The 18,705-nt window shown below is 54.3% G+C and overlaps 1 protein-coding gene across 1 annotated transcript in view; it reads left to right on the top strand.

Moving 5' to 3' along the window:
- Positions 1 to 18,705, top strand: part of Paxip1 (PAX interacting (with transcription-activation domain) protein 1) — a gene marked incomplete at its 5' end in the record, with an annotated part of 42,343 nt that overhangs the window by 17,227 nt on the left and 6,411 nt on the right. Inside the window, 10 exon segments of the mRNA XM_013504635.1 lie at positions 3,078 to 3,716; positions 6,312 to 6,966; positions 7,250 to 7,344; positions 9,943 to 10,038; positions 10,943 to 11,080; positions 11,710 to 11,831; positions 12,279 to 12,463; positions 13,489 to 13,532; positions 15,416 to 15,486; positions 17,855 to 17,957. Coding sequence (XP_013360089.1) covers positions 3,078 to 3,716; positions 6,312 to 6,966; positions 7,250 to 7,344; positions 9,943 to 10,038; positions 10,943 to 11,080; positions 11,710 to 11,831; positions 12,279 to 12,463; positions 13,489 to 13,532; positions 15,416 to 15,486; positions 17,855 to 17,957 — 2,148 coding nt within the window.

Genomic DNA, 18,705 nt, shown 5'->3' with positions numbered 1-18,705 from the left:
TTTGTTTATTTTTTGAGATAGGATCTCATTCTGTAATTCAGGCTGGCCTTAAACTTACTATGTAGCCCAGGCTGACCTTGAACTCTGGGTCATCCTCCTGTCTCAGCCTCCTGAATACTAGGATTATAGGTGTGTGCCACCACACCCAGCACTTTTGCATTTTTAAAATGAATGCATAAAGGAAGCTTGTGCGAATGACAGATGAAACTGAGGAGGGCAGAGGGTTTGCAGGGACGGGGTGGCTGGAGTTACAGGGAGGGGCTGGTGTAGCCTGCTGGGTGCAGACACGCCTGACGTTACATGCACGTGGTGGGCCAGTGTCACCGCCCTGGTCACCCCATCCTCAGACTGCTGATGCTGAGGGCCTTGACACTTAGAAGTCAGTTTGAGAATTCATCATTTCAAAAAAATTGCTAGCGAATTGGCTCGGACAAAGGCATTGAAACACTGCCTGGCCCTGCAGTTGTCTCGAGTAGGAGCACGCTGGGGACCGAGCCTCCTGGGTGAGCAGTGAGAGGCAGCCTGGGCAGTGCTGATAAGGCCCTCCCCTCCCCAGCCGTTCTCCCGAGTCTACGCAGGAAGTAGCCCGGCCAGCCCCGAGACGGGGCCGCAGCAGCCACACTGTGAGGGACTTGTGGAGCCCAGACTCCTGTGTGTGTGGGAGACCGCTGTTTAGTTTCCAGTGTCTGCCGCACTTCCGTCCAGCGCGGTAGTAGTTCTGTTTTTGGTATTTGTTAACAGAATTTTTTTTTTGAGAGGGTCTCATTATGAGGTGCAGGCTGGCCTTGAACTTGCTTATGTAGCCCAGGCTGGCCTCAAACTCACAGTGATCCTGCCTCAGCCTCCCAAGCGCTGGGATTACAGGTGTGTGCACCATGCCCAGCTGTTAACAGAATTTAAAATCACTTTATTTCATACTTTATAATTTCAAGTATCTTGCTACCTTCATTGAATAATGTGTAAGCCACTTTTTTTTTGGCTTTTTGAAACAGGCTTTTGCTATATAGTTCAGGCTGGCCTTGAACTCACTGTGTAGCCTAGGCGGGCCTCCAGCTTGTGGTGATCCTCCTGCCTCAGCCTTCCGAGTGGTGGGATTAAAGGTGTATAACACCACACCCAGCTACAAGCCATATTTTATATCATCTGTGTTACTGTTCTTTGAACATGTAGTGGTGCTATTGAGTTTATAAATACTTTGATACATTCTTGGACTTCATATTTTCCTCTGTGGATGTTCTGGCTGGGGAAGATACTCCAGAAATCGGGACTCTAGTCTGCTATAGAAATTTATCCTTGCATTTACTGTGTGTGTGGGAAATTTGTGAAGCATTTTGATTCTTTTTTTTTTTTTTTTTTTACTCTAGTCTGCTATAGAAATTTATCCTTGCATTTACTGTGTGTGTGGGAAATTTGTGAAGCATTTTGATTCTTAAGTATGGTGGTATCTTGGTTCACAGATTTCATTCGTTCCCTGATTCTGGGGAAAATGGCCATGTTCATGTTCATGCAAAAAAGACGGTTGTGTTTGCAGCCCGATGCCAAGTTTGGAAACATGAACAGAAGTTTGCCAAAAGCGTTCCTGAACCTGAGGTGCCACTCTACTTAAGAATGACATAATTGCCGGGCATGGTGGCAACGGGATGTGTCTAGCATAGTAGCGTGATGAGTGAAAAGCGCTCGGGGTGGGGTATCTCGCTGTGATGTACGGTGGCCCTCTCGGTGCTGTCTGTGTGTGCGCTTGTGACAAAACAGAACTGCGTACCACAAATGCTGTGTTCCCTTTCCAGTCAGTGGTTGCACTTATTTTCCTTTGCTGAGGTTTTCTTAGTGTGGGTGTTTTACCTGAGAGCAGGGCGCCCTCTTTGCTGGGCAGGACTTCCTCTGTGCCAGGCATGCAGGCTGGAGGGTAAAGAGCCTCACCTCATCAGTTGCCGCGTCCAGCACGCTGCTCCCGTGTCCCTGGTGTGCACGGGCTTTGCCCCAGCTGTAAACGGCAAGCGCACCGTGGTGTCTGAGGTAGGGTTCGGGTTTCAGTGTAGGGCCCATCCGTGGCAGCCAGGAGTGCAGGTCCCCTGCAGGCATTCAGAGCAGGGACGAGAGGTGATTGAGCCAAACTTAGCCTCGTGTTGTAGAAGCCACTGCCTTGCCTTGTGAATTGTGTTGTATGTCTCCTCTCCCATTGGTGCCCACCCCGCCCAGAGCGTGACTCTGCCTGGGAGCACCTGCCTGCCATCCTTCCTAATCATGCACGGGTCGCCAGACCTCCCGAGTCTTCCTTCCCGTCACCGTGCTGGCACAGGGGCTGGGGATATAGCTCAGCGGCACAGCGGCTATCTGGCAAGCGTGAGGTTGTGAGTTCAATTCCAGGCACCAAAAAAAAAAAAAAAAAAATCAAAACCACAGCCCTGGCACGGCTCTGTGTTGCATTCTCACTGCACGTTGAATTCCTCTCATTTGGAACCTTAAGCCGGAGACTTGTTGCATCCTTCTGGCCTGTGGCCCCTCAGCTTGCCTGGGGTGTGCGGTGAGCTCAGTGAGTACTAGATAGCTGGGAAGTTCCACTGTGACTGCAGCTCACATCCTGGTGCCGCTTCCTGAGGGGCTGAAGATGCCGTGTGTGCACCTGTCACGGACAACCAGCTTTGCAAAGGGTGTCTGTAAAACCTTACTGCATTTTTACTTTATAATCTCCCATAAGATTGCTAGCTCTACTTGTGCATTTATTTATTTACTTACAAAATATTTTTTGTCTTTTGAGACAGAGTCTTGCTATGCAGTTCAGGCTGGCCTTGAGCTCACTTTGTAGCCCTGGCTGGCCTCAAACTCAGAACAGTCCTCCTGCCTCAGCCTCCTGAGTGCTGAGTACTTGTGTATTTAAAATGCCCCCTTCAGATTGCTTTAGACAAGATGGCTGTTGCAAGTGTTGGCTCTTGGCGGCCCTGGCGTGGCCTCCTTGTCTGCAGGAGTATAGGCTGCTGCATGCTGAAGCTGTGTTCCTTCTTACACTCCCTCTGGAAGTGCAGAATTCCAGAGATGAGTGACCCTGACGTCCGTGTGTGTTTGTGCCTCACTCACAGGAGAAATACGAGTGTGCTGTGAAGCGAGCTAGTATTAAAGTGGTGACTCCTGACTGGGTGCTGGACTGCGTGTCTGCGAAGACGAGGAAGGACGAAGCACCTTACCATCCGCGCCTGATCATCTACGAGGAGGAGGAGGAAGAGGAGGAGGAGGGGGAGGGGGAGGGGGAGAACGAGGAGCAGGACTCCCAGAACGAGGGCAGCACTGAGGAGAAGTCGAGCCCGGCCAGCTCGCAGGAGGGCTCTCCTCCTGGGGACCAGGCTTTCTCTCCCAAGCCCAGCACGGAGACCTCCAAAGGGGAGTTGATGTTTGACGACTCCTCGGACTCCTCGCCTGAGAAGCAAGAGCGGAACTTGAACTGGACCCCTGCTGAGGTGCCCCAGCCTACGGCTGCCAAGCGCAGGCTGCCCCAGGGCAAGGAGGCTGGGCTCATTAACTTGTGTGCCAATGTCCCGCCAGTCCCTGGGAACATCCTGCCTCCGGATGTCCGGGGGAACTTCATGGCTTCTGGGCAGAACCTGCAGAGTGCTGACAGAGGGGAAATGATCAGCACGTGGAGCCCTGCCGTGCGGACACTGAGGAATATTACTAATAATGCTGACATTCAGCAGCTCAACCGGCCGTCAAATGTAGCGCATGTAAGTCACTCTGGCAAAGAGATTTTATTATTGGATGATTGTTTCTGCTGCTTCAGATCAAGTCACTTGAAAAGCGCTGTTTTTGGGGTTCCTGCCTGGCTTCTTCTGTGGCACCAGCTGCCCCTTAGAAATGGGCCTCTAGGGTGGGCTTTGGGCTCCCTGGGTCCCCTCCCACTTGGCATTACATACCTGTCCTGGTGGTGAGTGCGTTTGCAGCTAACCACAGGCTGGCGTGACTGGGAACAGGAGTGGACCAGGACCCGTCCCCACAGTGTCTGTGTGAGCCCTGGTGTTGCTCAGGGAAGGGGCTGGGGTGGGGGACAGCAGACTGCTGAGAGCCGCAGAGAGACGGGGTCACAGTGCACGGTGTAAAGAATGGCAGGCTAGTGGTCAGGAAGGTTCTAGAACTCCTGACCCAAGAGGCCATCCCACCAGCATGGGGAGATTGGCAGTCGAGCAGTTCTAGAGAGGACTCTCCTTGGGAACAGAGTGCGTGGTTGGCCACACGAGCAGCAGGGCACATCCCTGGCTGCAGCTCTCCTGGGGAGGTGATATGGCGTCTGCTGCACGCTGGCCCACGGTGGAGGAGGACCGGTCACTGCCGGCCACTTCACAGCCTTGCCAGGAGCTTCCCAGTGGAAGAGAGGATGCGTGAGGACAACTGCAAGATGTGAAGAAAATGAACTTCGGAACTTTAGGAACAGGAGCCAGACGTGGTTTTACCGCTGGCTGTGGTGGAGGGGTGCAGCTCACCGGCAGACCCCAGTGTGGTGTGAGTGCCCGGTGCTGAGGAGTCACCGGCCTGCACTGCAGCGCCCTGTGCTGGTGCAGGTCAGATTCTGTAATTTAAGGAAGGGTTCTGACGGTGGCGATGGGCAGTCCCGCCCGCCACTCATTCCGAAGTATTTGCAGCGCAGCACAATGACAAGAGCAGTCAGGGTCCTGCTTTTTCTTACATGCCTCGGGAGAAGCATGTTTTCAGCAGAGGCAGATTGGGGATCTGACAGGCACAGCAGGCGTGGAGCAGGTGTCTTGATGGCACCTGGTCCTCCGGCTGTCCCACCCTGTCCCTGGCCGTCCTAGCTAGGGAGAGGCACCGGGCTGGTGGCCTGTGTTCGTGCCTGCCAGGCACTTGTCCTGGAGCTCTCGCTGTCCTTGAATGGGCTAAGTTCTCTTCGCCTTTGCTTCTCAAGCCCGAGGCGGACGGCTCAGCGTCGCCTTCTCTTGCCTCGCCCTCCTCTGCCCTCTCAGATGGTGGCCTCCCCGCTTAAAGTGGCCACCCGGCCATTTATGTGGCTGCTGCTCCTGCAGGCGTCCCTCTGTGACCCCGTCCTGGAGTCCGCTCCTGGGTCTGTAGGGTTGTCCCTCTGGGGCTTCTTGTTCTGGGGTAGGTGGTGCAGACGGGAGGCTGGTCGTGTGTATTCCTTTTACACCCACTTAATTTCCTTGGGCATTCACTTCTGGCGGGGAAAACAGTTTGTTCAAAATAAAAAGTGAGAGGCCAGCAGACTGTGCGGCTCACATGCTGTCTCCAGGAGGCAGCCCTGTGACATCCAGGGTCTCACGCAGGCCTGCTGCATGGCGTGTGCACCTGGGCAGGTGCCTCCTGTAGGCTCTGCTTGGACTTGGTGGTGCCTGATTTAAGTCTTGAGAAGACACAGTGCATGCTGGTTTCTCAACTCTAAGAAATTGGCTCCACATTTGTGTCACTTGAGCCTGTTGAAGGAAGTTCATTGTGCTGCAAGTTTTACTTGGTGTCGTGTAGAAAAGCACCTTGCAGTGCGGTATTCGGCTTGCTGGGTGTCCTTGGTCACTGTCCCCGTCCCTCTGCCCTCAGCTCACCCCTGTGCTGTGAAGTGGTGTGAGCTGGAAGGCAAGCAGGCTGCCTCGATGTTGGCTCCAGCTTGGGATGTCGTGTCCATCTGAAGGGCCCTGGTGTTTGAGGACGCATATTCGGCACCTGTAATGATGGTCTCTTGGGGACACTTGCTGGGCAAACAAACCTTTGGGTGGGTCCTTCTGTCCTGTGTCATATTACTGTGGTGCAGAGGATGTGCAGTAGGGGAGGCCATGGCCTGGCTGGGGTGGCTGCCTGGTTGGGGTGCTGGGGCTCGCTGTGAGCCCTTGCTTTCTGCAGGGTGAACCCTTGCCTGGTCATGGGGCAGGAGAAGGTAGGTGCGAGTCCGGCTGCTGGGCGCCTCCGCCCTGTCATTCCATGGGAGCCTCCCGGTCAGGAGGAGGCTTGGGTGGGGGTGTGGGTGCGAAGCTGGAGCCCTGGCCAGGCCGAGAAGGGCCAGGGGGACAGTACAGAGTGCTCTGCTTGTTCTCAAGACACTGACTGCAAGTCTTCTCGTTTGTCCCTTTAGTTCGTTAGTTCACTCCTTGTTGTGCACACGGTTTAACCTTTGGTCCCCATAAGGAGAGTTTAAGCACTCGCTGCTTTGACGGCGGTGATGGGAAGGAGACACGCGGAAGCTGCAGTAGAGCTTTTGCAGTTTGCTCTCACCGGACGCGCTGACGGTGGAACACGAGCCACGCTCCTGCTCTCCCGCTGTGGACCCAGGGATAAGGACCAGCCTTGCTCTTGTTTTCTAGATCCTACAGTCCCTGTCGGCTCCCACAAAGACCCTGGAGCCGCAGGTAGGCCATGGCCAGCAGGGGCACGGCAATGCCAGCGCCAGTGCCATGCTGCTCAGCCAGCCGAGGGGCACTCCTGACACACACCTGCCACCACCGCACCGCCAGCCCCCACCGCAGCACCCTTTGCAGCACCCTGTCCTCCACCTGCAGCCCCCACAGATGCCCCAGCAGCCCTGCCCACAGCAGCAGCACCCATTCCCTCAGCAGCCGCAGCAGCCCCAGCAGCAAGTCCTTCAGCACCCCTTCCCCCAGCAGCAGCTGCACCCACAGCCGCAGCTGCACCGCCCCCAGCAGCCCCTGCAGCCGTTCCAGCAGCAGCATCTGCAGCAGCAGCTCCATCAGCTGCAGCAGCAGCAGCTCCAGCACCAGCAGCTGGCACAGCTGCAGCACCAGAGCCTGCTACAGCAGCAGATGCAGCAGCAACAGGTGCAGCAGCAGCAGCTGCAGCGCCTCCACCAGCAGCAGCAGCAGCAGCAGCTTCAGCATCCTACCGCTCCACACCTGGGCCAGGCTCCCCCAGCTATGCAGCACCAGGCCCCGCACCTGCAGCCCCCACCTCAACAGCCTCTGTCACAGCTGCCGCTGTGTGGACATGACCCAACTGTGGAGAGTGAGTAGTGGGTTTAAGTCTGGTGCCTGTGTAAGTATTTTGGGGGGTAAGGTGTGGGGTGGGGTTCACACCAGTCATTATCTTAGGACAACGGAGCATGGCTTCATTTTTTATTGGTTCTTTTACACAGATGGTGAGGTCTGTGTATCAAAGCTATGTTCCCAGTGTGCACACGCTGCTGGTGGCCGCCTCCAGTCAGAGCCGGCTTAGTGTAGGCCGGACGTGCGGCTGTGCGTGCAGCTGTGCCTGCACGTTCATTGAGTTCTGACTTCCTTCTCCCCAGTTCCAGAAGAAGGCTTCCTGCTGGGGTGCGTGTTTGCGATTGCAGATTACCCAGAACAGATGTCTGACAAGCAGCTGCTGGCCACCTGGAAAAGGGTGAGTTCCTGGGAGGTGTGCACTTTGTTCGGAAGATGAGGTGTTTGATGAGGTGTTTTGAGCCTAGGCTGCCTGCTCCACCAGCCGCCTTTCTGAGACACGTCCGTGTGTTCCAAGCATGTGGTGGGCGTTCTTGCTGTGAGCACTCCGGCTCTCGGGATATCAGTTCTGGGCTTTATCTCTCTTGCCTTTAGATGGCTGTTAGGGGCTTTGTCATCTTTAAGGTCCTTGCAGCTCTATAGTTAGGGGTGTCGGTGACCTGGGACAGGGACTGGCAACTTGCATGTGTCTTGAGTCATTCTGCTCTTCACAGGTGCATGCAGGAGTGCTAGGGCTGCAGGTTAGCAGGGCCCGGAAGTCTCGTTGTGAAACAGTGGTCCATTCGTTTGCTCTTTATTTTGTCTGGTGGCTTCTAGAGAAAAAAAGCAAATACTTCTTGCTATGCCACAGATCAAAGCTGAATCCAGCAGTTTTTTTGAAATGAAACCTGAGTAGAGTTCAGACACATCTTGAATGTGCTTGACTAAGTACTCCTGGCATTTACATCCCTGGTGTTGCCGGCTGTGGTGGTACAGGCCTGTGATCCAAGTACTCAGGAGGCTGAGGCAGGAGGGTTGCCGCAAGTCTGAGGCTAGCCTGGGCTACATAGTGAGTTTGAGGCTAGCCTGGATTACATAGCAATACCCCGACTCAAAAAGTTAGGGGGAGAGAGACAGACAGACAGACAGAGAGACGGGCAAAGGCTGGTGCCTGCTTAGATGGACGAGCAGAGACTGGCAGAAAGCACCTGTATGGGGTCCATGAGGCAGGGCGGGCAAGGCCAAGGCCAGTATGACTGGGAACTTCGTTTGTATGCTGTGCTGTGCAGCCCGGGTGTTCCTCTTCGTTAACTTTACAGAAAAGGGTGAGAAGGGTCAGACCCGCAGGTAGTGCAGTGAGTCGCCAGCCCTGTGAGAGACCGGTGCCCCTGCCTTGCCCACCGAGACTGGTGGGTGCAGGATGTGCCTGGAGAACCACGTCAGCGTGACTGAGTGTGCAGAGCGCTGCGGGAGGAGCTGTGTGAAGCTCAGCGGGGCGGTCAGCTTTGTGCCTGGCATCTCTGCGGAGCCCGAGGGGCAGGTTTCCGGCAGAGAGCGGCGGCCAGCCTGTCCCTGTGGGGCTGCGGACTAGAGAGGTGTTCAGGTCACCGCGGGCGGCTCCGGCCTCCGCACGGCGGAGAAGGGACGCGGTGCCGGGGTGAGAGCCGGGGAGGCGCCTGAGGAGACGTGGGAGTGGGCCCGGGGGCCAGGGGACAGCCCGGGACGGGGAGAGGCGGCATTGCTGTGTTCTCTGTGGCTGTGTGAGACATTACTGCAAAGCCGTGGGCCTTAGGACAGCAGTTACTGTCCACGGGTGGGAGGTCCTGAGGTAGCGTGGGGTGGCTGTGACTCTGCTGTGCCCTGTGGCTGCAGGAGCTGTCCGGGTGCTGGGGTGACCGCAGCCCTGACCACACGCCCAGGCTGCAGCAGGGCCGAGCCAGCGTCCCTTGTGGCTGGGCAGCGAGAGTGCATGCTCAGGCCTGGGGAGCAGTGTGGCCCTGGAGAGATGGAGCAGGTGGCGTGTGGGCACGTGTAAGGCTCCCACGCGTTTCTTTGAGGAGTCCACGGGTCATCGGGAGAAGAACAAGGCAGCAGCAGGCGGGAGGGAAGGGTGAGGGGAACAAAAGGTGGCTGGAGAGGAGCCTGGGTCAGGGCTGTGGGATAGACCACACGGCCGGCCTGAGCAGCGAGAGAGGCGGACGAGGTCGCGTGGGAAGGCTGGGCGTGGTGCGCTGCCTCCCGCAGGTGCCAGGGGCTGCATACACAAGAAGCAGGCCGAGTCCGTGTCAGCAGCAGCAGCTCCTGGTGGGACGTGGTGGCCCAGGGCAGGGGAGGGATGCAGCTTTGGTGACCTGCCTCATTAAACCACATTTGTAGTAAGATACCAAACAACTACAAAATAACAGATGGGGCTCTGGGGCGGTCAGGCCTGTTACTGATTTTGTATTTGGTGACATGCTCGTGTTTCCCTCCCCTCCTAAGTACCGACAAATGCTTGGTGCCATGTAATTAGTGCAGAGTACGGAACCCCAGAAAGCGGAATCTGTTTAAAATGAAATTTTTGGATTCACTCGTTCATCCTGATTTGTTCTTTTCCTTCCCTTTTGGAGTAGTGGTTCTTGAGGGGATGAGTCTGCTGGGACACTCAGTGGAGACACGTGTGCTGCTCAGGCGGTGGGGGGTCCTTCCCGGCAGGTGGCGGGGGCAGGGGTCAGGGGCCGCAGGTGCTGTGCTGCCCAGGGCAGCCTCACTGCACGTACTTCCCTGGTCAGGACAGAGAGACCCCTTGATGTGGAGGGTCACGTTTCAGTTTTCTTTTCTGTCTCCCTGGGCACTGGGATGGAATGAGTGTTGGGGTTCATTGTTATTTTCCAGTGCTGAGTAGAAAGTGTGTAAATGTTGTTGTTGGGTCTTTGATAGCCTGTGTAAGTGGGTGATGGGTCCTTTGCATAGCTGCCTTTTGACGACAGTTGTGGTCCCCCGAGTCAGGGCTGACACTCTGGCTATGTCTTCCATGCAGATCATCCAGGCACATGGCGGCGTGGTGGACCCCACCTTCACGAGCCGGTGCACGCACCTCCTCTGTGAGAGCCAGGTCAGCAGCATGTACGCACAGGTGAGGAGCTGGCCCCGCTGCGCCAGGCAGGCTGCCATGTGTGCTGGCACGTGGCCTTCAGAGTTGGCTGGTTGGTGTCCTTGTGAAGAACTGCCTGGTTCTTCCTTCCATCGAGTCTGGTGGGCTGGGTGCTTTTGTGGGTGCCATTTGTCTTTGGGCAATGGAGAAGGAAAGGAAAGTCCTGGTGGCCTTGTGGGCTGTCACAGAATGTCCTGAGTGCAGAAGGGCACTCGTGCCCAGTGGCTGTAGATGGCCGGCTAGAGTCTCCTGCGCTGCTGGATGGAAGCCTTCTCCTTGGGTTGGCTCCTTTTATCCCTGGCGTCCTGCTGCTTCTCCTCTCAAACATGGTGTCAGTGCGTTTGTGACAGATGACCCTGAAGATAGTCACCTTGGGCTGAGGGTAGCTCAGTGTGGGGCCCTTACCGCGTGTGTAACCCTCGGTTCAGTCCCAAGCCTACAGCAGAAAGAAAAGGAAGAGAAAGAGAGGCCGTCTTTAAAAGTTAGCAGTTAAAAGTGTAGGAAGTTTGTGAGCTTTCTTGCTGTGGTTCGTGGTAGGTGTACGGTTACATTTTGTTACCTTGTTGTGTTCTGGTGGAGGGATTTTAATTCTGAGGGTCATCAGTACTGCATCACTCCCGGTTGTTTTTATGGGTGTCACACAATCTGCCGCTCTTATCCGCCATTGCAGGCTCTGGTTCATAGATAATAACATTTTCTGGTTGGATTGAAGGTAGCAGCTATCCTGTTGCAGTGGGTTACCTTAATAAATTATGTGTTCACTGTCTCATCCTTTTAATTTATGGGGCTTTTGACAAGGTTCCGTTGTAGTCATACAGCCTCACACTTCGCGTTCAGTGCTGCACCAAAACATTCGGAACAGCAAACCTGTAATCTTGTTTGACAGGCGATCAGAGAGAGGAAGCGGTGTGTCACTGCACACTGGCTGAACACCGTCCTGAAGAGGAGGAAGATGGTGCCACCCCACCGAGCCCTGCACTTCCCGGTGGCGTTCCCGCCCGGGGGGAAGCCGTGCTCACAGCATGTAAGGCAGAGCGTGGGTTTTGCTGGTTTTGTTCGGAATCAGTTTGGGGGAAACTGAGTGTGTAGTGCCGGCCCTCCGCTGTGGCCCTCTGCTGCTTGCTCTGGGCAGTTTTTCTCTACTGTGGCCCAGCATGGCCGTGCCCACCGAGAACAGCTTATTCCCTCCTGTGCTCCTAACACGCACAGTTTTCTGCACATGCCAGTATTAATGATTCTCCAGTCTCAGACAATATTTAAAATTCTAAAATGAGTCAGGTATCTTATCCCAAAAGCAACCAGTGTTGGGCAGAATTTTATCAGTAGTTGTGTGTTCTCTCTCCTAATAACTAATGTTCTCAAAACCAGGATCAGTACAGAACATGAAAACCTGATTCATACTTACGCATGTGAGCAGTGGCACACCAACACGAAAAAGACTTTTCTGCCCTTGACATCTTATGTTTAGTTGTCCTTCCTGTGAGGTTCTGTGTGTAATATGGTTAGTAAAATTCTAGTCTTGCCACTCAGGCATGCTGGCACCAAGTATTTCCTGCAGCGCCGAAGAGATAACAAGAAAAAGGTACACAGAACAACTGCAAAGTTGGGGAAGCACGCCTTTTAAAAGCCGCGTGTGCTCTTGTCTGCCTGCAGATCATCTCGGTGACTGGGTTTGTGGACAGCGACAGGGACGACCTAAAGTTGATGGCGTACCTGGCGGGTGCCAAGTACACGGGCTACCTGTGCCGCAGCAACACAGTGCTCATCTGCAGAGAGTAAGCCCGCTCCGAGGCCATTTTCCGTCCTAAGGTTACACGTGGCAGAGTGGCTGTTCCAACCCTTCTCTTTCTTAAGACATCTTAGTTTTATGGCCAAAGTCCCAGTGGGGGTGTTAGTCTGTTAAAAGAGTGGGTGTGATACTCACGGTGAGCCGCGTTAACAGAAATACCTGAAGTGTCTGGACTGCTGCTGCGGTTGAGTGGGTGGAGCGTCAATGAATGTGGGGGTCTGTCCCCAGCGTGAGGTCACAGCAGGCCTGGCTGGTGGCCTCCTGCCCAGTCTGAGCCCCAAAGCATCCTGGCCCCCCAGCGGGGTCACTTGTAGCTTTGCTGAGATACACCTGCCACTTCTGTGATGCGAGAGGTTTTCATTGGCTTTTGTTGACAATAAATACGAGTCTAGACAGCAGCGGTCTAATAAATGTGATTGCTCCCCAAAAACAGACCCAGTGGTTTGAAGTACGAGAAGGCCAAAGAGTGGAGGATCCCGTGCGTGAATGCACAGTGGCTGGGGGACATCCTGCTGGGGAACTTCGAGGCGCTGAGGCAGGTCCAGTACGGGCGGTACACGGCCTTCAACCTGCAGGACCCCTTCGCGCCCACGCAGCACCTGGTGCTGAACCTGCTGGGTAGGCGGCACCCCCTGCTGTTGGAGGTGGGGTCGGGTGGGGCCCTGCTGGTGCGGACGCCAGGCTGGGATCTGCTCTTCTGGCTGCTTCTTGGCTGTGTGCTGTTTCTTTCCCACATCCTCCCTCCCCTGGGCCCTGGGCCCTGGGCCCTTGTTTGTGCACGGTGGGCTTTTGGCGTGGTAAGGACACGAAGAGGCTGGAGTGGGTCCTTCGGGCCAGGTGCCTTGTTGGCAGTGTCCTGGCCCTGGGCAGTGATGCGTGCTCCCCAGGGGTCAGTGTCTCCCTGGTCACAGGCAGGCTTTGCTGTTGCATCCTGGGCGTCCCTGTGCCACTGTCGTTGGCCTTTTGCCATCACCCAGCTCCCCCGGGGCCCTCCCTAGTGGGCACTGCAGCATGGCCCTTCCGTTTTGCCTTTCTGGAGTTGGACGTTATTTGCAGAAGGCCATCAGGGCAGGCTCTGGTGTTCTCTTGAGGGAGCCCACCCTGCTTTCGATGTCTTTAACCCAGAGAAGCCCTTCCTCTTTTCGAGCCTTGTCTGTGTTCCAGCCCCTCCCTGGTCTGTCCCAGCTTGGAAGCAGCTGTGGAGGGCCAGCCTGTCAGAGGTGTCCACTCCAAGCCTGCCCTGGCCTTGTGACTGCTCTTCCCACGGGATGAGCGTGCCAGTCCCTAGGCATGGTGTGGTCCCTCCTGTCGGCCTCAGATCCTAAGTGGTGCATGGCGGGCAGGCCAGCCTGTGGTGCCCAGGCCTGGACCACACCACACATGGTGGGGCCCTGAGCCCTGTGGTGTCGAGGTGCTGCTGGTCCAGAGTGCTGCTTCATGTTTGTGAAGCATGGGCGCTCCCTGTTATCCCTCTTCCCCCGGGAACACTTTGAAACTTAAGCATGGCGCTTGCCCTTAGCCCTGCTCGGTGTTTGGAGAAAAGCCACGTGTGTCTAGGGTCACCAATCCCGGAAGAGGCGTTTAGAAGAAGGTTCTTGTATCTAAACAGTGTGTTGTGAAAAATAATTTGTTTCTATTTCTAGATGCGTGGAGAGTTCCATTGAAAGTGTCACCAGAGCTGTTGATGGTATGTAACATCAGTTGCCTCCATTTGGCTATTACTGTGCCATTCAGATGTAGCAAGGCTATGTTTGGAGATTTGTATTTGTAAATTAAAACTGTCTTACCAGTGACCAGATAAAATTGTTGTGATGAAAAGCAAAGGCTGTGTCTTACCGTCTTTTTGTTGGCAGAAAATAATGCCTAGTGAGCCCTAGGTCTGTCCTGATCGCTGGTGATGGCCTGTCATTCACATCTGTCTGTGCGGAGCATTTCTTGCTTTGGAGAACTGTGTGGTTGTTCAGGGGTTGGAGAACAGGCAAGAACTTTGAGAACCACTGGATGAGGAGGCCACAGTAAGCTGCTCCAGGCCGCAGGATCTAAAGGAGGTCCGGACCCTTGGCCGCCTCCTCCCCCTGCCCCTTGGGTGCCAGTCTCCAGGCCCATGCTTGCTGGATTTGGGCTCTGATGGGACACTGCCTGCCACACACACACACACACACACACACACACACACACTGATGGGACACTGCCTGCCACACACACACACACAGATACACGCACACACAGGAGACTGACTTTTCCATTTTCTCCAGGAGCCCTATTGCATGGCTGCTGTCTGTTTCCTTCATGCTAATGATGTGGTCATACGTGTATTTTTTTCTGACTTAAACTGCTCGTTCTAATTAGTATTTTAACAAAACATTACCAACCAGCTATGACACATCAGCAAATGGACCTGCTCTCCTGGTTCATTTAGATGAGAGAAATTTTAGAATAACTTTTAAGGTCAAGCCGGTAAAGTGATCATCAGTTCTTCCTGCCATCCCACTTGGCGGATATTCTAAAATTGTCAGGGTTCTGCATGTCAAGGTCCCTGCTGGCTGTGTATTAAAAGCTGAAAATAATAGAGCCAGCGAGGCCCAATTCACCGTTTTACCCATCCTGCTGTGCTTCTGCCTTTGCTGCCGAGGGCGGGGGCTGTGATTTGGGGGTGGAAGCATGGTCTGGAACAAGGTCCAGGCACGGTGTTCTTGTAAAGGTGGTGACAGAAGTGTGAGCCGTCCCGCACATTTCTGTGGAGCTTCAGCCTCCATGTCTGAAAGGGCCAGGAGAGTCCACACGTGTTGGAAGCATGTGTACATTTGCTTTGGTTGTGTAGAGGTGGCAGTGATACTTAGAAAGTATAGTGTGTACTTAGGGTGAATTAACCTGGTCGAGACATTGTTGAGAAAAGCAAACAGTTCAGATAGTCGCATGTGGACAGATGAAGCATCATTCTGGAAGCAGCCTGAGGCAGGAGCGAGCAAGGGCTGGGAGCAGAGTGGAGCCGCTGGGATGTGGCCTTGGCACCCTGCCCTCTTCCCTGTCCTCCTGTCCAGCAGCTCCAGCGCTAGGCACCAGCGCCTTCTGCACAGGGAGTGGGCGCCACAGCCCGGCTTCCTCCGGTAGTGCTGCCCTGATCGTCATGTGGAGTCTCCCGGGACAGCTGAGTGCCATTTCTGTTTCAGGAAGTGGTCGTCTTTTTAGGGCAATGTAATTGCAGTCCTCATAGTTTTCACATCTTAAGTTGGGGGCACAGGACAAAGCACTTGGAATAAAAATGGTTCTGAGAGGTTCCTGGTTGAGCACAGCGTGTGTAACGTGTGGCGCAGAAAGAACAGGACGAGGACACTGAAAAGCGGGCGGGTCGCTGCCTGGGGAGGGGAGGCAGAGCTGCACAGAGCCCCTGGCCTGTCCCCTCGCTCCCGGCCGTGCTGTCCCGGCCGTGCTGCAGTGAGCAGTTCTGGGGGCCCAGGGCGTGGTTCCTACAGACGCTCAGCAGGTGGCTTATTTGGCAGCGACCTCTTGGAAGCTGGTGCATTGCGGCGGGGGCTGGTCTGACTAACGTGGACAATATTTTCATTACAGGGCGTAAGATTACCTCCCAAACCAAAGCAGAGCGAAGTAACCAGCATCCCGCCTTCTTCCAAAAGAGCCAGGTAGGAGCGGCCACCTTTGCAGGTCTGTGTTGGAGGCTCGCTGGTGACGGGACAGAGTGTCTAAGCATTTGCACGGTCCGTGGGTTACAGGCCTTGTGCGTGCTTCACGTCACTGTGGTGCGTCTCATTGCTGCAGACGGACAGCTGATAAAGACAGGGCCAGCAGAGTTCTTACTTTTTTATTAATAAAACAAAAATAATTTTTTCTGTAATCACGGCTGTACCCGAACCGCTGCTGTGTAAAACAGGAGCCACTGTGGCATGAGGAGCCCCAGGCACAGCCTGTGCCAGCCGCTGCGAGCCTGCTGCGCTCGGACCCCGGGCTGCCAGCGCCCCGTGTGGCTGTTCAGGCCCCTCTGGTGCGCCGTGAGCACCGCACTGCTGCCTGTCCAGCCGGCCCTGCACAGTTGGGCAGTTGCACATCTTCTGGCCTCGTGGTCGGCCTCCAGGTCCACACAGAGTCCCACACTCAGCGAGTAAGGCAGCGCGTGAGGCAGAGTACAGCGGGACCGTGGTTCTAGAGAACCGTTGTTTCCACGCTGTGCCTGGTGAAATACAGCTCGGAGTTGCCCTTTGCGGTAACCATTTCCTCGTCCCTGCTCTTCCCCGCTGTCTCTCCTTCACCCCCACGTCCCGGACACTGCAGAAAAGCCGCACTGAGGAGCAGTTACTATCTCGTGGGGGTCCTGAGGACTGAGCTCATGGCCTTGTGCTGGGCTGCGTCTCCAGCTGTTTTCCTTAGCTTCTTTTGAAGGTCTCATTATCAGTAAGTAGGTTGCCTTAGTGGGGCTAGGATTGGTTATTTTCCCGCTGCAGCTTCCCAGCGTGCTGGGATTACAGGTGTCAGTCATCACAGCTGGCTAGTATTACATTTTTAAGGCTGTGACCAGATTGCTGCAGGTAAACTTTAAGTTATTTTTAGAGCACCTGATTTAAAGAGTAAGAGTTGAAAAATGTTGAGGGAGATGTACAGGGTGTGATAGAAAAGTACATTTATTTATTTATTAATTTTTTTGAGTCGGGGTCTCGCTGTTGAGTTCAGGCTGGATCTGTACTCACTGTTTTGCCCAGGCTGCCCTTAAACTTGCAGCAATCCTCCTGCCTTAGCCTCCCAAGTGCTGGGATTATAGGGGTGTGCCACCACTCCTGGGTCAGATATTTAAATTTTAGAAATTGCTAGAATAAAAGACATCAGCATCAATCCCCCTCAGAATCCCTCCCTTGACTTTGAACACACTTATCCCATTGTTCCAGCCACTTCATAAAGGCATTCTGGAGTCCTCTTTCCTGTTTGTCTTTAGCTGTGCTGTCCTGGCTGCTTCGGTGTCCTGAATGTTTACCTCTCATGGTCGTTTTGACCTCGAGGAAGAGCCAGAAGTTGCATGATCCCAGCTCTGGTGAATAGAATGGGAGAGAGCACAGCGTCAGTTCTCACGAGCTGCCTTCCAGTCGGGGGGCGCTAGGCAGCAGCGTTCACTGTAGTTTTGATCCAGCCTCATGGGGGAAGAGGATTTCTGAGCTGCTGCAGAAAGTGGCAGGAATGATGGGGTACGTGTGTTTGAAGCAAGGAGGGTTCATGGCAGTGTGTCTCTTACTTGTAATAAATATTTTAAAATTGAGACACTCACCATATGTTTTGATCACACCCTGTAAAAGACGGGAAGGTCTGATTCAAACAGCCTCCTGTATGCACTGAAACAGCTTGCCGGTCCCATGGTCGGGGTGAGAATGAAGGAGAGGGAGCAGAGGCACCAGTGTGCGCCCTCCTGGGTCCTCGAGTCAGTGTGACCGTCGCAGTGGAGAGCAGCAGCTGAGTCGCACAGGGTCACTTTATAAACTCGACACAAAAATAGAGTGGCAGAGTATGGAGGTGCGTATCTATAGTCCCAGCCACTTGGGAGGCTGAGGCAGGAGGATTGAAAATTTGAGCCCAGCCTGGTTGAGCAATTCAGCGAGACCCTGTCTCAAAAAATAAAAAGTGCTGGTGTGTAGCTCAGTGTGAAGGCCCTGAGTTCAATCCCCAGTACTGAAAGAGGGGGACTGGCCCTTATGGTAGTCAGGCTATCAAAATCAGTGAACTAGAAAAACTAGTATTTTCTTCCTTTTTAAAACCCAGTTGAGAACAAACTCAGCTGGGCAGGACTGATGAGGGATAGGAGACTGGATCATAGCCAGATCCACAGCGGGCGCCGTCCTTGGGGGTTTCAGATTCTTGGGGTGACTGCGTGAGAGTCCATCTTGTGTTCCCTTAAGCATCAAATCACACAGGGTCTCAGCCATTGTGGTTGTTCACCTGTTGAGTTCTGAGTTACTAGAGAACAGTTGAAGAAAATAATACCATCGTCACTGTTTTGTGTTTATTTTACAGAATTGAGGATCTACCACCTCCCACCAAAAAGCTGACCCCGGAGCTGACACCTTTGGTACTTTTCACTGGATTTGAGCCCGGCCAGGTGCAGCAGTACGTTAAGGTGAAGTGTGAGTCCACCTTACAGATGTTTGTTTTGTTCCTTTTTTGTGTGTGTGTGGTACTGGAGATTAAACTCAGGGCCTTGTACGTGCTAGCAGACACTCCACCGCTGAGCTGCACCCCAGCCTTTGGGGATGTTTAGCTGTCTTCTTCCCTGTGCATATTCACTCCAGGCTAGGTGCTTAGTAAACTAGCGCTTACCTGGAAATGTCTTCCTGCAGTAGTCGTTAGGGTGCAGATCTGCAAAGTATCCGCTGGTGTCTTCCTCACTGTAACCAGTCATCACCTGGCTTCCGCCTGGCTCTGTGCTCAGGTCATACCTGGTTTCTCGTTACTGTAAAATGGGATTCTGAGGCACTGGCGGGAGCTGCGTCCCAGCCCGGAGCGTCACAAGGCTGCAAGGTGTCCTTTCCAGGAGGACCTCTGGCTCTCGGGCTGGGCACAGCGTCCAGATGTGTGTTCTGAGGGCGAAGTTGTTGAGATGACAAGTGGGGGCAGAGTTGTAAACAGACTAAAGTGACGGCACAGGGGGCGCCGGGGCTTTGTTTTGTCGTCGTTTTGGCGGTGGAGGGGTCAAGACTGAGTTGCCTATATGAGATGGATCCATACAGGTTACTTGTAATTAACGGTTGTGGAAAAGAAACAGCCAAAGTGCTGCTGTTGCAAATGTACAATTTTCTACCTGTGAGTATAGCTCTCAGGAGGTCTTCTCTTGTATGCCCATGTTATAACCTCTTTCGATGCTCCTC

This window comes from Chinchilla lanigera, unplaced genomic scaffold (assembly GCF_000276665.1).
Source record: "Chinchilla lanigera isolate Chin_1 unplaced genomic scaffold, ChiLan1.0 scaffold00090, whole genome shotgun sequence".
Taxonomy (NCBI): domain Eukaryota; kingdom Metazoa; phylum Chordata; class Mammalia; order Rodentia; family Chinchillidae; genus Chinchilla; species Chinchilla lanigera.
This window is presented reverse-complemented; position numbering and strand designations above follow the sequence as displayed.